The sequence below is a fragment of the Fusarium pseudograminearum genome, chromosome 1 (genome assembly GCF_000303195.2).
Source record: "Fusarium pseudograminearum CS3096 chromosome 1, whole genome shotgun sequence".
NCBI lineage: Eukaryota > Fungi > Ascomycota > Sordariomycetes > Hypocreales > Nectriaceae > Fusarium > Fusarium pseudograminearum.
This window is the reverse complement of record NC_031951.1, coordinates 8,824,313-8,846,025: the sequence shown is the minus strand read 5'-3', so window position 1 is coordinate 8,846,025 and position 21,713 is coordinate 8,824,313. Positions and strand designations below refer to the sequence as shown.

At 49.1% G+C, this 21,713-nt stretch overlaps 5 protein-coding genes across 5 annotated transcripts, besides 3 other annotated features; 3 read left to right on the top strand and 2 right to left on the bottom strand.

Moving 5' to 3' along the window:
* The first annotated feature begins 318 nt into the window (after window positions 1-318).
* Window positions 319-341: a microsatellite.
* Window positions 342-575: 234 nt separating this feature from the next.
* Window positions 576-605: a microsatellite.
* A 2,151-nt stretch (window positions 606-2,756) lies between these two features.
* FPSE_06473 (uncharacterized protein) lies at window positions 2,757-3,117 on the bottom strand (the record flags this gene model as incomplete). Its single annotated transcript, XM_009259591.1, has 2 exons — window positions 2,757-2,845; window positions 3,066-3,117. 2 exons carry the CDS (start codon window positions 3,115-3,117, stop codon window positions 2,757-2,759), a joined length of 141 nt encoding a protein of 46 aa, XP_009257866.1.
* Window positions 3,118-4,613: 1,496 nt separating this feature from the next.
* Window positions 4,614-4,652: a microsatellite.
* A 955-nt stretch (window positions 4,653-5,607) lies between these two features.
* Window positions 5,608-7,620, top strand: FPSE_06474 (uncharacterized protein; the record flags this gene model as incomplete). Its single annotated transcript, XM_009259592.1, has 3 exons — window positions 5,608-6,036; window positions 6,090-6,378; window positions 6,428-7,620. The coding sequence occupies 3 exons, from the start codon at window positions 5,608-5,610 to the stop codon at window positions 7,618-7,620; spliced, it is 1,911 nt and encodes a 636-aa protein (XP_009257867.1).
* Window positions 7,621-9,777: 2,157 nt separating this feature from the next.
* Window positions 9,778-10,838, top strand: FPSE_06475 (uncharacterized protein; the record flags this gene model as incomplete). The annotated part of the gene is made up of 2 exons (XM_009259593.1): window positions 9,778-10,590; window positions 10,647-10,838. The coding sequence occupies 2 exons, from the start codon at window positions 9,778-9,780 to the stop codon at window positions 10,836-10,838; spliced, it is 1,005 nt and encodes a 334-aa protein (XP_009257868.1).
* Window positions 10,839-14,681: 3,843 nt separating this feature from the next.
* Window positions 14,682-17,922, top strand: FPSE_06476 (uncharacterized protein; the record flags this gene model as incomplete). Its single annotated transcript, XM_009259594.1, has 2 exons — window positions 14,682-17,776; window positions 17,832-17,922. The coding sequence occupies 2 exons, from the start codon at window positions 14,682-14,684 to the stop codon at window positions 17,920-17,922; spliced, it is 3,186 nt and encodes a 1,061-aa protein (XP_009257869.1).
* A 653-nt stretch (window positions 17,923-18,575) lies between these two features.
* Window positions 18,576-21,213, bottom strand: FPSE_06477 (uncharacterized protein; the record flags this gene model as incomplete). Its single annotated transcript, XM_009259595.1, has 2 exons — window positions 18,576-21,035; window positions 21,109-21,213. The coding sequence occupies 2 exons, from the start codon at window positions 21,211-21,213 to the stop codon at window positions 18,576-18,578; spliced, it is 2,565 nt and encodes an 854-aa protein (XP_009257870.1).
* Window positions 21,214-21,713: the final 500 nt, after the last annotated feature.

Sequence of the window (21,713 nt, the reverse complement as noted above, 5' to 3'; positions counted from 1 at the left end):
TCACGAAACTGATCGGATGGGAACCTGCACACCATGTTTGCTTTTTATTTACGCTATAATATAAGCTGTGGAAACCAAAATTACTTGGACATCAATCGCCAGTATTAGCATTCGATTCTATTTTCGTTAACGACTCCCAGGATTTGTCTTGCGTCCCCGGAGCTTACCTGCCTAGGTACTTTAGTACATAGTAGGCAGGCAGGGTGCAGTCAAGATAATCGGACGGGGGTTATTATTGCCGTGCACGATGCGGATATGTGGAAGGAAGGAACTTGCGACATTCTCTCTTTTCTCTTTCCTTTCCTGTGGCACTTGGATTGCACTGCACTGCACTGCACTGCTCGTTAAGCTACGAATGTGGCATAGGCAAGGCACTGTACATAGTAGGCAGCAAGTGTCTTCAACCCTGCCTGTGCTTTTCTCTGCCTGTCTCATGATGTATGTATCCATTACATTACATCCACATGGATCAATTCACTCCTTTAAACAAATAACCAATCACCCCTGCGTTTGAGTTCCTGCTGAGCGCCAAAGCCAAAGCGAGAAAATTGGAAAGCAAGGGTCAGTCACCTCCAAGGTTAAGTCAGGTTAGGTTAGGTTGGGTTCCTTGCCGAGAGCGACTTGTCTTGGTTGGCTGGCTGACTTTACCGTACTGATTCGTTCACGTTTTCGAGATTGAATACCCGCACTCAAGTGGTCATCAATGCACCCACTTCCCCATCCTTTTTGCGAGTTTTACGCCCACGCACATACGAGAGAAGCAGGCTGCGGCGGCATGGTTTTGGTTTTGGGCTGTACATACATACGAGACGGCAACAAAAGACAGGCACGGGAGACAACCAACTTTCCGTACCAAGCCTAAATGCGTACGTATTCGATTTCGCCAGTGACTGCTGATCACCGGCCAGCCAGGTTCAGACTTTATGCATTGTGCAGGTTAGGTTGCCCGAGTGGCCGGAGATGTTGTCTGAAGACTACCTATACTAGTTAGGTATACATGTAGAAGGAAAAGAAAAAGAAACGAGACGAGACGAGACAAACAAGCTATTCCCTTTTATCATATACTGGGGCTCTCATTGGCGGTGAGTGCATGGCAAGTTCCTTTTGTACGAGAAAGCGCTGCACTTGCTGCTTTCTTGCATCTAAACTTATTCGCTAGATCGGTGCCTGAGTTGAAGGATACGATGTAATTATTGAACGCCATCATAGCATTGCTAATAGATGCCTCGAGACGACAGTGCATCGCCTACATGCCGCATCGATCAATACGGCATCCTCTGATCGGTAAAAACTGCAAGACAGCAGCTCGAGAGTTTCGGCCATGGCAAAACTCAGAGGTTCCAGGTTGCTGAACCCAGATGCAAGAACCCCGTACGCAGAGATTAACCAGGCTGGCTACCGTGGTAAAATGTCTTTCTTTCTTGGCCTCCGTATGAAATTACAATAGGCAAGCCATATTTGTTATTCTAGCCTGCGACCAAGGTTTGTCCATGTCTCTTAGGTGCTTATTAGGCACGTCAAGGTTACAGCCAACGGAATGCAGTGACAGGTTTTGTACACGACTGACTGATTGACTGACTTGCTTTTCAACGGCAACAAGCCTCTTGCCTGCCTATCACGAGTCTTTAGAGACTTTTCCCTCTCACAGATAGCCCAAGGTACTTCTGGTCTCGGCGAAATCAGCACACATCATCACATTACAGGATGCCAGGTCGACAAGGGCTTTGTCCAAAGGCAACTAACCCGTCTTGGAGCATGTGTTTAATTGCTGGTGCTACGACTTGAGGCTCGACTACTGTACTTGGCGCGGACGTACCGGTATTGTCTTGGGATGGCTGACACAAGTCGTGGTTGCGAGATACAGATTTGCTGTCGTCAACTGGCCAGACCCTGGGTCGCCCCGGTTAAGTTTTTGGATCATCGCTTCTAGCCTCTTTGTTGGAAGTGTGATGACGGATTGGACTCCGTACTGGTACCATGGCGTTGCACCTCAGGGCGAGGGGGGAGATGCCCGTAGCGGCAGGGATTCCCACCGTTCAGTGCCAGGTTATCGGATGGGGCCAGACGGTGGCTTTCAGACTACGTACGTACTATTTTCTTCAATGGTTGATAAGGCGAATTGAGCGCCCTTGTTCCACTTGCAAAGAATCCAAATCTGGCGGGCAGGCACGGTGAAAAAGGAATTACGACTAGGCGCTATGGAGCCAAGGATCCGGAAGAGCTAATAAGTGTGCCGAAGAGACGTTGGCTCCCAGTGAGCTCTGTTAGCTGCATGCGTGTAGTGCACTACAGTGCACTATCAACAAATTCGTACGCCAAACGGACATCATGTTCATCGCTTTGTCTCAAAAGCTTGTCATGAGAGCTCAATAATGATACGAAAAGGGAAGGCTGTTGAAAAGATGGTCCTTGCATGGCGGGTGACAGAGTTGCTGAGAGTCGGTTTCGCCGTGAAAACATACCTAGTTCGACGAGCGGCACGGATTTGCAGTGCCTCTCGACGAATGGGTCTTGCTTCCGGTTGGAGGGTCGTTGGGGTGGCAGAAATCTTGACTGCTGATAGCATGAGGAATGATATAATTCGGTCAGCTCATCCAGCCTAAAGTCTATTATGTGTTTCTTTATTTTGTGAGCCTCAAATCTCCATCTCAAGTTTTCTGATATCCCTCTGAGGGGAGTGGATGGCTTGTTGGGTCCGTGTGGGGGGACCATGACAGCGTTGTTTGATTCAGTCACATATTTACTCATTATTCCATTCATTGCTGCTCAAAGTAGGGACCTTGTTTCGCTTGGTATGTTTTTATGCTCGAGGTTCTGGTGCGTCTCTCGTCATTATTGTCCTGAACTATAATAAGCGGTAAAGTTGTCTAGTACAGTGTAGCGAAACAACAGTTGCCGCCTCAATGTATCAGGAACATGGCCCAGGCCGCTCGGAGCCAGCCAGAACCAAGAGCAAGCATAGCATAGGCTGCACAGCATAGCACAAGGATGCAAAGCAAAGACAGCATCAACAGGGCAGAAGAAACGACCTGGTGATTTCTTACACGCGGCCGATACTTACTTACACTTACGCTTGCACGTTCCTAGCAAGGAACGACAGTGGAGTAAGCGCCGCATTATGGCTCATGGCTCCTCATGGATTCGCACTCATGATTGATGGATGCCTCATGAGAGGCATACATACGTCCAAGGTATAATTACGCCGCTTATCCAGGCATGGTAAGTAATTGAAGGTTCCAGCACACCACCACTACGACTTGTCGGACAACAAGCGAGCATGCGACACCGCGGATCAAGATAGGCTGTGTTGAATTCAGTTCGAGTTTGACAGCTTCAAGGCTTTACGCCTTGATCAGACAAATAATCGCAGCACTGTAACTTACTGTATCCGTCCACAGCCGATGAATGGGAAGCTTTGTGCCAATCCTGAACCGACACGGCCAATCAAGTTCCATTAATGATTGGTACTCCACAACGATTGTGTTTGTGAAAACCTCCTCTTACACTGTACCGAACGACACCTCCAGGGATCTTTCATACAAGCCCCAGCTTCGTGGATGGCTTGGAAGGAATCCAAATGTGCATAAGGGTGTGTGCAAGTCGAACTCGGATGCAGTCTCAGGGACAGATCGCTCATCAGCCGCCTGCGTTGATATTCCGCCTGAACAGAGTCAACTGCCATCATTTTGTTTTCCATCCACCTTCATATCTCCGTCTCACCATGAATTCAATACCCGTCCGTAGTCTAGGGATCCCTTCGCAAGTCCCGCCGCCCTCGGTCCCACGAGCCCCGTCAAGCCCGCTCACAGCCCGGCGTTGAGCACGGCAGCGACCGGGCGACCCCTAAGGGCGTTCCAGGGGCGACTTTGAACACATTCGATGCTCCATAAAGTTGCCCGGGAGGGCTTAAGTTGTAGTGGGTGAATGGTAGGTTCCAGCACCCAAGACTCCGCTGTCTAGCGGGCTTGGTCCCCATTGAAGTTTGCTTGGGGATGAGTGGAGGAAACTTGAGAGTTTTAGCGGCGAGTGAGAGGGGGTGAGCCATAGCAGCTAGATCCTGGCCTGGTTGGGGGTGTACGGTAATCATAATAATAGCAGCTAACACAGGGCAGAGAAAGGCAAAGCACCTCACCTCACCTCACGGAAACCGGGGTCGTCGCTGGGTGCGGTGTCAGCTGGAAAGCGCCACGACGGCCCTGGTCTAGTCAATAAGAGCAGGTCTAGCAAAGGCTGGCGACATGATGGGCTGAGAATTGTCATGCCCGTGGTACCAAGCTTTGTATGGAATTGTCTGAGGGGAAGCAGGTATCTCGATACATGCTCGGCTAGTACCACAGAGACGGCCGGGCGGGTGTGCGTGTGCAATGTCTTGTCTGAGACTGAGTGAGTGCGTGAGTGAAAGAGACTCTCTACCATGCCATGGATGGCTCCATTAAGCCAGTGGCAGCCCAGCCCAGCCCTTGAAAGTCTGATCCAGGCTGTCAGGGCACAGTACTTGTATGCAGGAGGCGCTCAAGCCGTGAGATCAAGTACATTTGAGAATGAGAATGAGCAGGGCTATTTGTGGGACTGGACCCGGCGGACACCCCTACTCCTTCCCTTACCCTTACTCCCTACGCTAGGTACGCTACGCAACGCTATGCTATGCTGCGTCTAGGAGAGAACCACACTTGACGAACGACACTACCTACCAAGTTCAAGTGAATGAAAGTAAAGGACTTTGTACATACACACACAACCACCAGTCATGGACTGAGTGACTGAACCCATTCGTTGTTGCTTCTTTTTACTCTTTCTTTCCTTATCCCTCCATCTTCCTTTCTCTCCTGCTCAAACCTCCACTCTTAGAGATACAAGCATCCTCAACCACCATCTCTCAGCGAATACAATTGATCTCCAGCCTCGACGATTTCACGCCTAGCTGTGAATGCTTTCCCTCCTCGCCCGATATCCTCGTTGAACAGCCCGGCCCATCACTAAAAATACGAAACGGCCCTCTACGAATACCTTCGCCTGCAGCCGGTCTACTGCGAATACTCTCCACTGCCTGTCGGTGCTGATCGATAATGGCACTGGCGCTCCTCGAGGCCCATTGAACAATTGAACAATCGTTGCGCCCTCCCTACAACAAACGCACCTCCCGAAATTATCACGCAAACTCTAGCGGGGTAACTGTATTGTTATTTCACTCGCGCAATAGATTAGAGTTACGTTGCCTGTTGAGCATAAGAGACGAAATCTGTAGGTTAGCCTATGCTATTTAGATCGGGTTCCTTAGGCTGTTTATTTTTGTACCCCAAAGCTAACTCTTCTGTTGCCTGCTAGCTCAGCCTCCACTGGAGCTTTTACAGTGAAGCTTCACAGTCAACCTCGCAGAGTATCAGAAAACTGGGCTGCCAAAGCACAAGAGGAATCAGTGAGTCAACTGACTATCGCGAGTCTGTTTTTGCGCTTCGGCCTAAAGTTTGGAGGTTAATCTAACACCATACCCTAGGTGATTTCTCAAGCTTGACGGTTGCCCTGCGCAGTCTGGAATCGATTTTTTTCTCTTCTTGATTTCATTCAACACTACTTCTGGGAGACGAACTTGAGATCCTTCCCGACGACATGAGTACCGTCTTTCAACCACCACTGGCTTGGGAGAGCCATGCTATTCACAACTACGCTGCCGCTGTGCCTCAAGCTGCTCGAGCTCCAGTTACCATGAGCGAAAAACCGCAGTACTACCGATACCCTGTGAAACAACCCGAGCAACAGCAGCAACCACAACCGCAGACGACATACAACCACTATTACCAACAGGAACAAGCGACACATGAGCTACATCCCTCTCAAGTTCCTCAGCACCGGAATGGATCGATCTCGACAGCGTCACAGGTTGTTCCAGTCGTTGGACAGGCTGTCCGACCTTCAACACCTGCTGCTTCAACGTCTACCGCGACGAAGAACGACGCCGAGTCGCTGGTCTACCACAGTCTTCTAATTCCCAAGTGCATAAGCCCCACAGGTGGAAACCTTGCCGATTTCGCTGCTCAGGTGCGTACATATGTTGAGAATATGGGAACTGTCAGATAACTAATATTCTCTAGATGACTTGCTTGTTCTGGTTTGAGTCGATTGACGAGCTCAAGCAGGCAGGGTCAGTTCGTGCAATGGGCTCCAACGCTATTGTTCAGCGTTTACCACATCTCGCCAAACCCCTTGACCAATTTCGGAAGTGGGTGTACAGCGTCCTCTCAACAACACAAGTGACCCAGAATGTCATCTTGCTAGCTCTGCTATTTATTTACCGACTCAAGATGTCGACACCTCAAATCAAGGGTCGTGCCGGCAGCGAGTATAGATTGCTAACAGTAGCACTGATGCTCGGGAACAAATGTAAGTGAGAAGCATTCACATCGCTAGACATCAACTGACCATGCCATAGTTTTGGATGATAACACCTACACGAACAAGACTTGGGCCGAGGTGTCATGCTTCAATGTGCAGGAGATTCATGTCATGGAAGTGGAGTTTCTGTCCAACATGCGATACAACTTGGTGGCGACGAAGGAGCAATGGGATGACTGGTTGGACAAGCTGGCCTGCTTCCACGAGTACTACGAGCGAGCTGTGCGATTACCAGCATCACCGGTTCACCTTCCTACACCAACAAACAACACGCGCCACTCACCTATCGCTTCACCAGCGGGTGCTATGCAACCCACCGTCAGCCTGCCTCCTACTCCGGCTATCACAGCGAACTACTCACCTACGTCGAGTCACTCGCAAAACTGGTCCGCGTACCAAACTAACACCATCTCCCCACTCTCTACCAAGCCCAGCCTCCAATTCCCCCCTGTGTCACGAAAGCGAAGTCCCGAGGGAGATATCATGGAACACCCAGCCAAACGACTTGCTCCTTCTCAGCGAGGTCCAGCTCCCGTCATGGCTCAGGTCCCGCGATCAAATGGCATTGTTGACCCGGCCAGGCTGCCTGTGCCTCACCCCACCGTCATGACTGGGCAACCTCAGACCCAACATACGTTAATGCCCTTCGACAACATCGGTGCCAATGGATACCCTCCGCCTACACAGCAGGTAACTCAACCCGGTCACGTCTCACTTCCTCCGCTACAAACCGGTATGCGCGCCATGTCGACGGTCTATTCTTCAGTCCCAGCGGCCATGGTGCCGAAGCAATCGCTTCCCGCGACGACGGGTGTCACGATGGCGCAAACCAGTTTCCCTACTCAGGCGCCTGTTAATTACGGAACCCCCAGCAAACAGCTTAGTCCTGGCCGCTTGGGGCCATTCAACTCATCGCCCTTGGCAGAGGCGTACGGTCAGTCGTCGGTTATTCATACTCCTATGACGCATACTCCGATCTCCAACTCGCCGAGCGTCTATCTGCAGCAGAGACCCAGCCCGTACAAGCCTGTGCGCCACGTTAACACGCTTTTGCACCCCCCGCCTTCAGCATCATTGGAGCAATACCATCTTTCTGTACCTGTTCCTCCAACCCAGATGCACTATCAGCCCATCGGGCGACGGAACGATCTTCGAACTGGTATCGTGCCTGACTTTGTCGTTTACGAACGCGTTCACCCTCAGACTCTTCAGGGACATTACCCGTCTTAGGAATGGCAGGGTTACCCTCGCGTACGACGTGAACCTTACCTCTAAGGTATCAACGGCTACGCATCAAGGTTTTCGCTCGTATGCTTTCTCGAAACACGACATGAGCCTTATCTCTAAGGTATCAACGAAATACTGCGCATCGAGGTTTTCGTTTGCATGCTTTCTCGACATGTTTGCTTTTATGGTGTTGGATTTATTTATTTTAGCGTCGGATATGCATCTCAATGTACGCATGGCACAGGCGTTTGGGCGGAAAGAAATAAGTCAGGGTTCAGCAGTCTCCCAGACAGGACTTCATAAGGAAAGGCATGGGAACAGGGCACGGATTCGGTTCGGAGTTACTTGCTTCCTTTCTACGATGGCAGGTGGGTTGCATAAAAACCGATGATTTAGTGGTTGATAGAAATATTAGATCACTCTTGGTGTATGTATTGCCTAAGAGCGAACTAATATTTCGTCTGTACTGCTTCAAGTCCCAATTTTTTAGCAACCCGCCTTGATGGACACTATGAAGCCACACAACAAGGGCTCACAATGAGCACATTTCATGAAGCATTGAACCTTTTACGAGAACATCACTGCGTGACTGCATCGGCACCGACTGTATATAGACAGATGCAACGAAATAGCAGCTATGAGTATTAGAATAGAGCAAAAATACAGCGGGTTTTTGCCCAGTGTTATGAAGGCTGTTGAGGTCGCAGAAACACAACTATGTTAATCGTGAGACAAAATGACTCGACCTAATCATGCTTCTTGAAATCTACTACGATATAAATATTAGATCACTCTTAGTGTACATATAGCCTAAGAGCAGACTAATGGTTTCGTTTATACTGCTTTAAGTCCCTAATATTTTTTTTAGCAACCTGCCTGCTGGTTCATCTTTCGCACTCTACACTGGTGAAAAATCCTGGGGCGTCAATAGTTGTGTTGTTATTGTTTCACTTGCGGCTTGCTATCATTGTTGAGTGGCTTGGTTATAGGGTATGTTGATCAGTAATGAACAAGGTTATTGTATTAACCAAAGTTTATGGAGTGATTGGGTCTTCATCATTTCGTTTCCCATAAGAACTTTCGTAAAAACTTCTCGTATCAACTTGGGGGTGGTGAAAACCTGTACTCTCTCGGCATATTTCTCATCTCTTTTAAGCCTGTTTGTTCAGTATGAAGCTTTTGAGCCAGATTTTGATGTGTCATGTTAACGCCTGGAAAGGCAAAGCAGTTTCCACAAAGCGTTGACATATCAAAAGCCAAAAGTTACTACTCAGTACACACCGCAAGACCTAGCTAGATAGTAAGCTTATAATGAATGGCCCACATGTTGCAGACTGAACTTAAACTCATTATCTCTTCTCAAATTGTTGGACTTGGTCGTCATCATGTTACACGACCCTATTGTTACAGGGATCGACCTCCATTAAACAGGGTTGTTTGCGCTTTCTACGGCAACCATTTAAAAGTAACCAATCACGTATTCGATCAGCCACTTAACCAAGCCTTGCCTCTCCACCCTCTGCTACTTTGCCTGGCACCTGTTCATAACAACGGCACAGCAACCAGATCCCTCCGCTCCGCTCCACTCCACTTTGTCTCTTCTGACCTTCACTCATCTCTTTCGTTGAGCCCAAGCCCCAGCGCAACAGAGGCTTGCAAGACATTCGCTTTTTTTGTACCTCGAATTAATCATCGCCTTCGCTGAACGATCATCGCTAGTTGTTGGTGTTTCTCATCCCGGTCTGGGCCCTTCTGATTGTCACATTGCTCGTTTGGATTTTAGCCGCTGGGCTGAAGAAAGGGGCGCTGCTGAGCCATCGGTCAAGAACGAGACATTTGACACCGACCGGCCGACATACTCCCTTGGAAGCGTAACAAGGGACGAGATTACATTCCCATCGAATTTAAGCCCCTTGTATCCGACGATTTCCCTCGCCTCGCCCTTCAAGTGGTGGCGACGATTGATAGTTTGAGTCGACGACTGCAACTCGCGACGAGAGTTGAACGATTTGACGACTTTAGCGACTCCTCGACGACAATCGATCAATCGCTTACTGTTGAAATTACCGACTTGCCTCCCGCTGCACGCTCGTTTCATCGCGATACGATCCCGCTCAACGCCCTCCGACGACAATTGAGCCGTGATCTCAAATCGCCATCATGTCTGGCTTCGGCGACTTCACCACAATCTGCGAGACCGCGCCTCTGCCACTATGCGCTGCCGTCGGACCTGTCCTTCAGGCGACTGGCCGTACCGGGATTGAGCCAGAATGCTATGCTCGCAACATCGAACTTGCCAACACCATCATCTTTGAGGGTGCTACGGCTGTGATGCACATCGTCGCTCTCGTTATGACTGTCATCATGATTCTACACGTTCGCAGCAAGTTCACCGCTGTTGGTCGCAAGGAGATTCTGAGCTTCTTCTACCTCTACATGCTGCTATCTGCTATGTCTCTTGTTATTGATGCTGGTGTGGTACCTCCTGGGAGTGATCCATACCCGTACCTTGTCAGTGTGCAGAACGGTTTTAGTAGCGCGGTCATTACTTGTCTTCTCATTAACGGCTTTGTTGGATTCCAATTATATGAAGATGGAACGCCCCTTTCAGTTTGGATGTTGCGAATTAGTACTCTAGCTGCTTTCACCATTAGCTTTCTTGTTTCACTCGCTACTTTCAAGAGCTGGGCCGGGCTTAGTCCCACCAACACTGTTGGATTGTTCGTTGTTCTTTACCTCCTGAACGCGATTCAGCTCTTTATTTACGTGGCCATGCAAATTCTGCTCGTTACAAGAACCCTACAGGACCGCTGGCCCCTCGGAGATATCGCATTTGGTATCTTCTTCTTTGTCGCTGGCCAGGTGTTCCTTTACGCTTTCAGCTCCAAGATCTGTAACGCTATTAGCCATTACCTGGATGGCCTGTTCCTCGCGACCGTCTGCAACCTGTTGGGCGTCATGATGGTTTACAAGGTATGTTGTTCTATTTCACTAACTGCTGGCTATGGGGCATCGCTAACCTGTGGTAGTACTGGGATTCGATCACCAAGGAGGACCTCGAATTCTCTGTTGGCACCAGGATGAACAACTGGGAGGTCAAGGAGCTGCTGCCAGAAGAGGAGCGAAGGGCCACTGTCTTTTCAGAAGACCCCTACGGCCAAAACAGCTCATACGATCTGCCTTACTCGCCAGGCGCAGCGCGCTACTCGGCCAAATACTAAACACTTTGGCCCACGGTCGACTTTGACGCCATTCACGAGATTTTCTTCCTTCTTATCTAATACCACACTCCGGCGTGATATATGCGACCCTGAAACGGCGATAGGGAACGCCGGGTTGTTTTGCTTTTGACTGTTTACATTGCGCGGCGTTTTCAATGGATTATATCTGTGTGACTTGTCTGGATGGATGCAACTGGTGATCACGAAAAACGACGGGTAAACGGAAGGCGTAGGAGGAGGAAGAGACGCATGTTAATACGCGGAACTTGTTGGTGACTAGGATGTAGAATGAATAATGGCGATATGTCGTTATTCTTAGCTTTTGCATATATACTTTGCATAGGTAGTTATATATTATGTCTGATATATGGGACTTGGGTATAGTTGTGATGCATATGGTGTAACACTTATCATAGTTTGCGGCACGCAAATAACGAGTCTAGCTTATGCACACTGTTGCACGTCAGCTGAAAACTAATAGGGGCCGCATTATCAAACTGCATTGGGACAGGTAAGATGGAGTCTCGTGCTGGCAAGAAACTTTGGTTTGAACTTATGAATGGCTTGGCAAAAGATATCAGTGGACAGATTCTGCCACTGAACGAGCTGGGACTATCAGCCCCACCATATGCTTCGGACGTCTCCGAATTCTATCGGTAATAATGCGATATTGGAGCAAATGCGGTGATATAAGTGCAGATAGATGAAACCCAACACATAGCCAGTATATTACTGCCAAGCATAGGAGGACGACACGTTTTACTGGATAACATGTGCCGCACGCGGGACAGGCAGCAACCGGAAATGGAGTTGTATTGACAAGGAGCTGCTATATGCATGCATAGACAAACCATCAAGTTGTCCCCGTCAAATGCTGTCTTTGACATCCATGACTACTATCGTGTCAGCATCGCACCCGACGCTACGGTGCAGGGGGGCGTGATATGTAATGATACTGCAGATCTCGCAAGAAACTACCTAATTAACGGTGCCACCGTCAGTGTCATCTTTGCACATAACAGACTTGCCGAACATTGGATGCGAGGATAGAGAACCGACGAAAAATGGTGGGGGGAACCGCGTTGTAGGCAGGCTTGTAGCCAGCCAGCCAGCCAGGGCCTGTTGGTTTAGATATTACGAGGGCCTCTGCTCGTATATTGTCCATTCCTCGAGTGTGGTGCAATGCACCATTGTTTAAATCGCAGGGAATAAACACGCCTAGGCCGCGTATTCCATATTACCGTACCCATATATCTGTTTCGGGCCAACACTATGTGTAATTTGGCGTAACTGGACTGGTGACATGAGGGCTAGATAACTGATTAGGAACGACGGATACAGTGCAGTACAGTCACCAGATTAGTATCTTAGGTACTCTGTGGTATATCTGTTGGTGCTAAGGCTGCAGGTGAAATGCCTGGGTAACTTTGACAGGGTCGCGTATGCGTGTTGCTGAGAATGGATGTCCTGTTCTGTACTCATCAATCTCGGATCTACTCAGGGGGTCCACAAAAATAAAGAGTGTGAGGTCTGAATGGATCATGGATGGAAGGATGGAAGCTGTTGGTTAATGACTGCACCAAACCTTGAATAGTTCGCTTGTGACTGCCATTGTACAATCTCTTGACAGTCTCCTTCCTCGTTTGCACAAGCAGTGCTTGTAGTTTCCTCGCACGTGATGAAGCACTAGAGCCAAAGAGGGTGTCTCGAGCAAGGATACCCCTGTCAAGTTTTACGTTTTACTCGCTTCTTGCATGGTTCGGTACCAGACACTGGGTAGGGTATGGGTAAGGTACCTTTTATGATGGAGAATCCGAATAGCTAGTGGAGAAGCGAAGGAAGGAGGTACTAGGACTTTGCGTAGCAGTATAGCAGTGTAATCGAGTTGAATTGGAGGGAACCGAACTGGTCAGATCAGATCAGATGATGTATGTACTATGTACGTGTTGGGTGTGGGTAATGAAATGGACATGCAAGGTTGATGTTGATAGGAGAAATAAATAAATAAACCTAGTACTCGAATTAGTCGGCAGACTGCAGGATACCTAGCTGTCAGGATCTACGACACTGTGTAGGTAGGTAGCTAAATGCAGTGGCTTTATCCGTAGGTGAAACTCAATTAAAATACTGGCTTCATTGAATAAGAATTATGTCCAGTGCATGGTCGGATACAGACAAGCTATGACTAGGCACTTGTTCAGCCTATCTGAGTGGTCGATCTGAGCAAGGGTCCATGAGGATCTAGCGGAAACAAAGCGCGCAAAAGCAGCTGAGTGAGACCAGGGGAATAAATTACGTAGCGAAAGAAAACAAATAGAGACGAGCGAAAAAAAAAAAGATACTTTCATATGATAGTCGATGCATGGAACTGCCTGATGTTACTCGTACCAGAACGAGACTTTAGTACTAGCTTAATGCTTTTCTCTATGCGCCTTCACACCTTATTCGTTGTCGTTCTCTCATTTGCCCCAGTCTTGGTTTCGGTTGGTCGTTAGTTTTACCACCGTACCTAAAGAGCTCCCTCCTACCACCTCCTCACCTCATCCACGCTGCTAATGCCATGCCATCCATGCCTGTGAGATAGTTGGGACGTGGAAGGTACGGTACAGTAGCACTTTCCCATCCGTTCGTCCCCTTCAAAGAAAATAATAAACTTACCTAAACTTTCTTTCCTGCCCGACCTTTCTATTTTCCATCATTTCCCATTCCCATTTGTTCCATTCCCTTTATTTCCTCCCACATCCGATCCAGGCGTTCACGTCACTGCCTGCTTCTACCTCTGCCTATTGTATTTTTTATTTCCTCATCTGATGTGATCCGAGCTTACCTTGTGTTCGATCTCACATACCTCAAATACTTGATCTAGTCGACACCTACTTCCGCATCGGCACCTTGCCCTTGTCCACCCAACTCAAATCTGACCCCCCCGAATTGACTTGGACCTATCGCCGAGAAATCTCTATCTTTCACACTCCTGCACATTGTCTATAACCACTGTGCAACGCATATATTCTCCCACCCTTTTCCCTCACTTCGGGATAATACACAAACGTTCGTATCCTGTTTGATCGCGTCCTCTCGCCCCTCATGGATTCCATCTGAGCACGCTTTATTAACGAGGCTGTACTTTTTAGCAGGGATAGTGGTCGACAGTGGGCTCATTTGCGCGACTACCACTGCGACTGCCACTGCAACAACTGCCATTGCGACTAGGGTGGTGGAAGTAAATTCGAAGCAACACTTGCAAACCCGCTTCTTTTTCGAGGCAGCCCATCAACAGCGTCACGAAAAAAGAGAGCAATTTCGGCCATTGATGAACTTTGAGTGACAGCACCCTGCTACTTTCATGCTTCGTGTTAGAGGAACTGCATCCTCCAATATTGTCACCTTGACCAATACACGCCGGTCACAACACGCCCAACCTGACTTTCGAGACAATTCTTCATTTCACGCGTTTCCCGCCCACCTAGGTACTCATTTCCCCTTCTTAGTCCATTACCTCAGATTGTCTCTTGGGGTGTTTTAGTTCAAATTCAACCCGCTTTCAGTACGTGCCCCACGACTCTATTTCGGCCCTCGGACCATCAAATTGGAGCCACTGGGATCTGTCAATTCCTCATCCGATCTGGCCATTACTTGGTAGTAAAACGCGATCACTTGTTGGCGGTTTGACTCTCATTTGCATTCACCAGAAGCGGTCAGCTGTAATACAGCAGCGAAGTTCATGCATCCTATCGTACAGTTTTCTCCAACCAAAAAACTTTCTTCAGACTTATATCTGTCGCTCCCCTTGCTGTTATCATATATCCGTGTTGAGCAGCTACTCGAACGAATTGGCCCAGCATGGCCGCAGGGGAAGAAGTCTGGGAAGCTCTCCCCCCTGGGGAAGCAAAGTCTGTCTGGGCTGAGACAGAAGTCAATTTTTGGAAGAATCTCCGCAGCAAGAAAGAGATAGAAAACAGGAAGATCGAAAAAGAGTTCCAGCATTCACTCAACGAAGTACGGCTAAAACTTAGTGATCTAAAGGGACAGCGAAGTCAGTTAAAGGAATCTCAAAGTCGCTTAGCCAGGGAGCTTGCCAAAGTCGAGGCCGAGTTGGCGCGTACTACGGATGAGTGTGAAGAGAAGGCAGAACGACTGGTTCGTATCGAGCAAGATTATTACGAGTCGCGCAGGAAGCGAACGGAAGCCCAACATGACATCTGGGCCAGAATGCGTCGCTTCTTCAGGGAAAAGAGAGGAGAGAACCCAGATACCCCCGAGACTAGGGGTCCCGAATCAGAGGGCCTCGTTCTGCCCGACATGCTGCCAGAATTGTCTTGGCCTTCCAACGGGCCCGTGCTACAGAGAGAGCCTATTCATGGCTCTGCCGCAGAAGAAGCCGATCATCCAAACCATGAGGGCCATATGGAAGGTGTTGAACAGCATGTTTACGAAACCGCCGAGACCCTTGTTAATGTTGTTGATGCTGACGGTAATGTGATCGGACCTGTGGAACACATCGAACCGTGGAACCAGTGGGTAGAGGGTATCCAAGAGCTAGAGATTCGAAGACCAGTCAAGATCCGAAAAGGACGACGTTTCAACACAACCCATCTTGCAACCATTTACGAGCGAACTGAGGCAAAGGGAGTTAAGTGGCTATCCTGTATGATTCAAGCTACTGGGGAAATACAGTCCAAACGATGCCAATCATGCGACAAGAACCAAGGCGCCTTTGACGATTGCATTATTGTCGGAGGAGACCTATACCAGAAATGCGGTAACTGTGAATGGAATCGTCAAGGATGCCACGGAGCTTCAGGAGACACGATCGACATTATCGCTTCTAGGGACAGAGCGCGGCAGAATAAAGAACGCGAAGTGGCAGCAGGTGAAATATCTGCAGAAAATCCTCAGGAGAAGGAATCTCAAACACTCGAAGTTCAGACAAGAGATCGACCGGATCCTCAACATGCCCAGCCGGCCGAGGAACAAGTTTCTGTCAATTCTCGGTCCCATTCACCGCAGCCTATTCTGCAGCATACGGTTGAGCGATCATCTGAACTACAACCGGAGACACACACCAATCCGCAGTCTGAACAAGTTGTTGCCCGTCAAGTTGACCAACCAGTTGAACGCCTGCCAGAACGACTATTGGAGCGAATTTCCGATCATTCCCCAGAGAGGCTTCATGATGTAATCTCTGCAAAGGCCCCGGAACGAATTGTTGCGGTAGCACCTATGGCGCCTATGCAAATCGATGAACCTCATGAGACAGCCCATAGGCCAATCCACGACTCTTCTCACAATCGCCCCAGCACTGCCCCTAGGACAGACTATGCTCCAGAGCGCATGATAGATCCCGTGGATACGTCTCCCGTCCAAACTCAGGCTGGGCCTCTCCGGGAGGCGCCGCGATCTATACTTCCGTCAAGTGCGCCGCGGCATGCCCCTCAAGATATTCCTCACTCTCCATCCGAACGCGAAACCCCTATAAAAGACTCTCATGGCTCTGAAAGTATCCGAACACCGCGCGAGCCGGAGCAGGTGCCTACTCCAAAGGAGTACCGAGTGACCTCCGGCTTCACACCAGCCAATGTGAGAAGCCGACCCCCATCTAGTGAGCGAGGTCGACCAACTCCGCCTTTGTTGCCAGCCGGCGACCCTTCTTCTCAACCTCCAGAATCACCCCCTGCTGCCGCCGAAGAAGAGATCACTCATGAAAATATGATTCTTAAGCACGATGGAGTAGTCTACACTTATCCCGAGTGCGTAGAGGGAGTGCCTCTAGTCAAGATCAACGAGAGACATCCCTATTGGGAGCCCAACTGGCAAAATGTGAAGTCACTCATTGAGCCGCAACTTGCTCGATGGCGCGAGAAGCATCAAGCCGCCATTGAGGCAGGCCCAAAGCAGGAGAAGGGCGGCTCTTCCAAGTACCAAATCGGCAGACAGGTTAATCGTGGGATTAAAATCCTCGAATTTCACGAAAAAGGCCCCATCAGCCCTTATCAGTTACTCGGCAAGAAGTACATCCAGTCGGGCAAGGGTGGTATTACCTCGTACGACACTCTGTTCCGACTTTCAGAGACGATATCAGAGCTTGAGAAATTTAATATTGATATCTCGCCGGTCGACTGGATGCGGCAGCGTCTTCACGAGCTTATGCAAGCAGGAGGTGCCAATTTCAATCTACCGAAGATAATTCATGACTTCTACCACGACTCAAAGTTGACCGCTCTTCGTTACAAACATGGCTTCAAGAACATCGGACGCCCTTCTGGAGTTATGAAGTCGCGCCTAAGCCATGGTAGCCCCAGCACTACGCCGAAGCCTCTCCAGAAGAGGAAGTCCATGCATTCGGGTCCCAGTACGCCTCGAGAGGATTCGTTTATCGAACAGTCCCCAATGCCTAGTCAGCAACCTCTGATGTTACCAGCAGTGGTGCCAAGTCCTCAGCCAGCTTTCAGTACACATTTGAACAAGCGACCCAAATATCTACCACCTATATCAGGTCCAGTTCACGACGAATTTCACTTCGAGGCTTGGTCTGATACGGATTCATGCAGCGGTGGCCAAATTACTAAGTATGACTGGCGACTTGCTAAAGTCAAGAGTCGCTTGTTTACTAGTCATAGTAGCGTTACGCAGTACTGGACTTGGATAGATCAAATACAATGTTTCCAGCACCAGGTGCTCAGAGACATGCACCCTGCCTCGTGGGGACTATTCAAAGACGAGATCGACTTTCATGTCTACTTGGAGGATATTGAGGAGATGGTATGGAATATCGAGGCGCTTCGTGTTCACATCATCGTGAAAGAGTCGGAGAACGCTAATGCTCCGGACGGCAAGCCTCGAGGAGATGTGATGGCAGCTTTCTCACGAGCACGTACCATGCGTCGATTTTTGTTCTTTTGCCGAGAAAAAGAGGTTCATATGACCAAGCACTCTGTGTAAGTGAGCCTCCATGACTGATTTGGGAGCAAAGTGCTAACGGGATATTGACAGTGAGGATCTTGAACGTCGCTGGCTAAGCATGAACTCAGAACAATTGCCAGGCCGAGGTGACTCAAATCAAAGATTGGTGGAATCAGCCTAAACAGACGCAAGAGGAACGCCAAAAGAAAGAGATGCCGATATCCCCCTTTTAATCATAATTTTTTGAAACGTTTTTGCCATTTTCCTTTTTCCTTTCGTTTTTAGTTTAGAGGGAACTGTTGCATGCAATCCAACACTGGAACTTACATGCTTACATGGGAACATTGTTTTGTTGTCTTTTTCACTTTGTTTTCGCTTGGGCCCGGGAAGGGAAAAAGCGACATTGATGGAAGGATGGGAAAAGTGATACTAGAAAGGAGTTTTCTCGTACTATAGCGGCCCGCCTTCGTAGTTCAGCGCCGAAAAGATAATTACCAGATACAACCGTGTTTTCTGTTATTGTACAAAGAAACAAATCGTAATAGCGAGTTGCCTTGTTCTTGTGTGAAGTCCTACTGTAAACCTCCCAAATTACCTAGAAACCCCTCAGGGTATCAGAAGAATTGACCGCTCGAAGCATAAGAGACAAAATTAGTAGGCCAGCTGATGCCACTTAGACTGTACACTTTAGGCCATTTATTTTTGTACACCGAGACTCAGGAGGTCAACGTTTCGTAGAGACCCGACTATCATCTACAGTGTATGCCACTTTCCTATCCGCAGAGCCAAAATCGATTTCAAACCACTCCAGCAACGTGCATTGCTGTATATAAATCACATAAATCCAAACACATGCTGCTCGGTCTTATCTCGCTTTCTCAGTGTTCGGGTCGTCCCGCCTATCATGCTCAGGGTCGGAGCTACAGGCGTAGGTGCAGCAGGCTTGAACTCGCCACTGCCACCCATCATGCGACTCATCAACGCAGCTCGACATTCTTTTGCTTTGTCGTCGCGGTACTCCAACTGCGTTGCCGGCGGTTCAGATCCATTATCTGCCTCCTTGTCGTCATCTCCAAACACATCATGGAGCTCAGCAGCAGAACGTGAAGCGACACTGCTGGCGTTGGAGGCGTTGCTGATTGCGCGCCCGAAGAGCTGACGCTTGCGAGGTCGTGAGGGAGCGTGATCGGTGTCGTCAGAGGCGAAAGAGGGGATGCTTGGTGTTGTCGTCTCGATGAGTGATGTCAGTTTTGATGAGAGAGCTTGACGCTCGGCGGCTTTAGCACGAATATGTGCCTGCTCAGCATTCTGATGTTGCTTCGTCTCTTGGGCATCGTCTTGTAGATCTGAAGGGAGGCCTGTCGTTTCTTCATCATGATGTTTTATGGTGGCGGGGTCGGATCGAGTACGAGGTAATGACTTTTGCTGTTTGGTGGGTGACGGAGATCCATTCATGCGTGGTTGAGGGACCTTTGAAAGAGGGACATTACCGAGAGGAGCATCAAAATCTTTATCTTGAGGCAGACTATTTGCAGTCGTAGGGTGTGTACGAGCCGTGACGAACTCTGCTGATATGGTAGAGTTTGACACTGGAGCAGCTTTCGCATTAGTCTTCCGTGCGGACTTCCCCTTTTCTGGTGAATCGTGAGCAAAAGCCGTGGTATCTACTCCAGCGGCAGACGGAGGTTTGGGCGTGTTGCCCTTTGTTGGCTTGGAAGCAGGCTCCGAAAGAGTGCGCTGTATTGGCTTGCCTTGTATTCGGGTTTCAGGGACAGCCCTCGGCGTTGGCTTGGAGGCGGGCTGAGATGTTTCCGAATATCTGCTTTTTATCTCGGGGAATATATAATCGTCAAGGGGCACTTTGAATCCTGTAGATATGCATTTCCAGAACCAATCTGCCGACACTACAGGCACACCCCATTTTAGAGCCATGCGGAGCTTCTCCTTACGCGTGGAAGTGAGGTTCTTGCATACTAAAACACTTGTGGTCTTGCGAAACTCTCCTTCGTATTTGGCTCCTAGCTGGGCGGCAGCACGGGCAACCTGGTTTAGCTCTATACCTGTGAAAGCGGCAGTGCATATGACGAGGTTGGCAAATGCCGGTATAGGAAAGAATGGGAATGGTCGACCAAGGACATGTTCCGTGGGGTCAAAATATTGTTTGTTGTGTAGACATTTCTCGATATAGTATTCTGTCACAACGTAAAGGTCATCGTAGGATTGTTGGGGATGGGTATCTGGCTGGGATAATTGAGGGACGATCAAAAAGCGGCTCCGAGGGGATTGTGGAATTTTGCCCAGAGCAGCTTCATTAAGTGATTTGCAGACATTTGCGCCGAGGGTGAGGAGCGTTTGCTCAAGTACAGAAGTTCTTTGCGCGGTGAAGCCGTGTATGTAAAAGCGACAATTTGCGAAGATGCCCTGGTCTTCTAGAAAGGGTGGAATAGGCGGTTGGGGCTGAGGCTGGGCTTCCTCGTGCTGGGGTTGCTGCTGCTGATCTTGTGGTTGAAATGCATCTTCTGACTTGTTCTCTTGCGCGAAGGAATAGTCTCTTGACGTTGACCGTCCAAGAATGTCACCCCACATGCTATTTCGCTGCGAGCTCAACTTCATGCTGGCAGTCTTCCTGAGCTTCCTAGGACCCTCCTCGGCGCCAATCCCCATGGCAGATTTTGATCTTTTGCTCAACGAACGTTTGAGTTCCCTTGTAACCCAAGCACCCTTCCCTTGCTCTTCTGGAGGTAACGTAGGATCGAATTTGGATTCATCGAGAATCATTCCACGCGCAATGGACTGGTCGAGCCAAGCGAGCGTGACGGGGTAGATGTTCCATGACCTGGCTGCAGCATATTTCCTACCCTCGGGTTTATGGACGATAAGGTGGGTGCATTTTTTCGTTAGGTCACCGGTAAACACTCCTCCGTTTGATGTGATCTTTTTTGCAATCTCGCCTCGTTGGTCGCCGAATCCTGTTAAACATATGCATAATGACTTTTGTTCCGCCTCTCCCTCGCCTGGTTGAAGCTGAATAGCAGGGTCGATGCCTCGCTTCTCTAGAGGCTTGAGCTGATACTTGGTTTCGAGTTGTCGGTAATTGATCTCGTCATCGTTCTTCCATATCTCGCTAAGAGCCTCGATCCAGGCGGCGTCCATGGCCTTGATATCGGGGCGTTCACGGGCGACATGGCGATATTTGGGGGTGTTGTAGTCGCCGACAATAAGATGAGTTACGTCTGGAGTAAGATCGTATTTATGAACACCTCCCAGCTCGGAGACTTTGGCGGCGATGGTGGTCTAGATCACGGATAATGCATTAGTAGACAGAACATACATGATGAGGATGGGACATGATGGAGCAGCAACTAACACGATGTTCGGCAGGAATACTTGTACAGCAGACAACGATGCCCTTGAGAGGTTCTGCCGGATCAATTTGTATATCTTTGTCTTCGGGCGCGTATAATGAAGCCATTTTTCAGTCTCTCTCTCTCTCCTTTACTGGTTGCCGTGGAGTTGTAGCTTGGGCGTCAAGGCCGGTGCTTTTAATTGATATCGATCTTTTTTGAGAACGCGTCGTGAACCGCGTCAAGTGCTTAAGTGAGACGTCATGACAGTAGGCGGGGGCTGCTATGGCCAATTGCACTGTACAGATCGCCTATCTCGTGCTGCAGACAGCACTAACACATGTCAAATACAGTGTTAGTGATCACGAATCGACATGGACGGGATAAATTTCATCTGAAAATGCATTTTATTGATAGTATCCGGCCAGATTCTATGTTACTGGATAGGGGGAACTTTTAAGCATTATTTACCTCTCGCTTTAAAGCATCACGCGCTGAATCACTTCTTTGAGCCATAGACTGTGGACTCTCCTCAAGTGCATTAGAGCTGCCTACAGCATTAAGGCATCTATGGCCAAGCCCCGCTCATCACCTAAAATCCAACCCCACCATCAGCTACCTGAGTTCG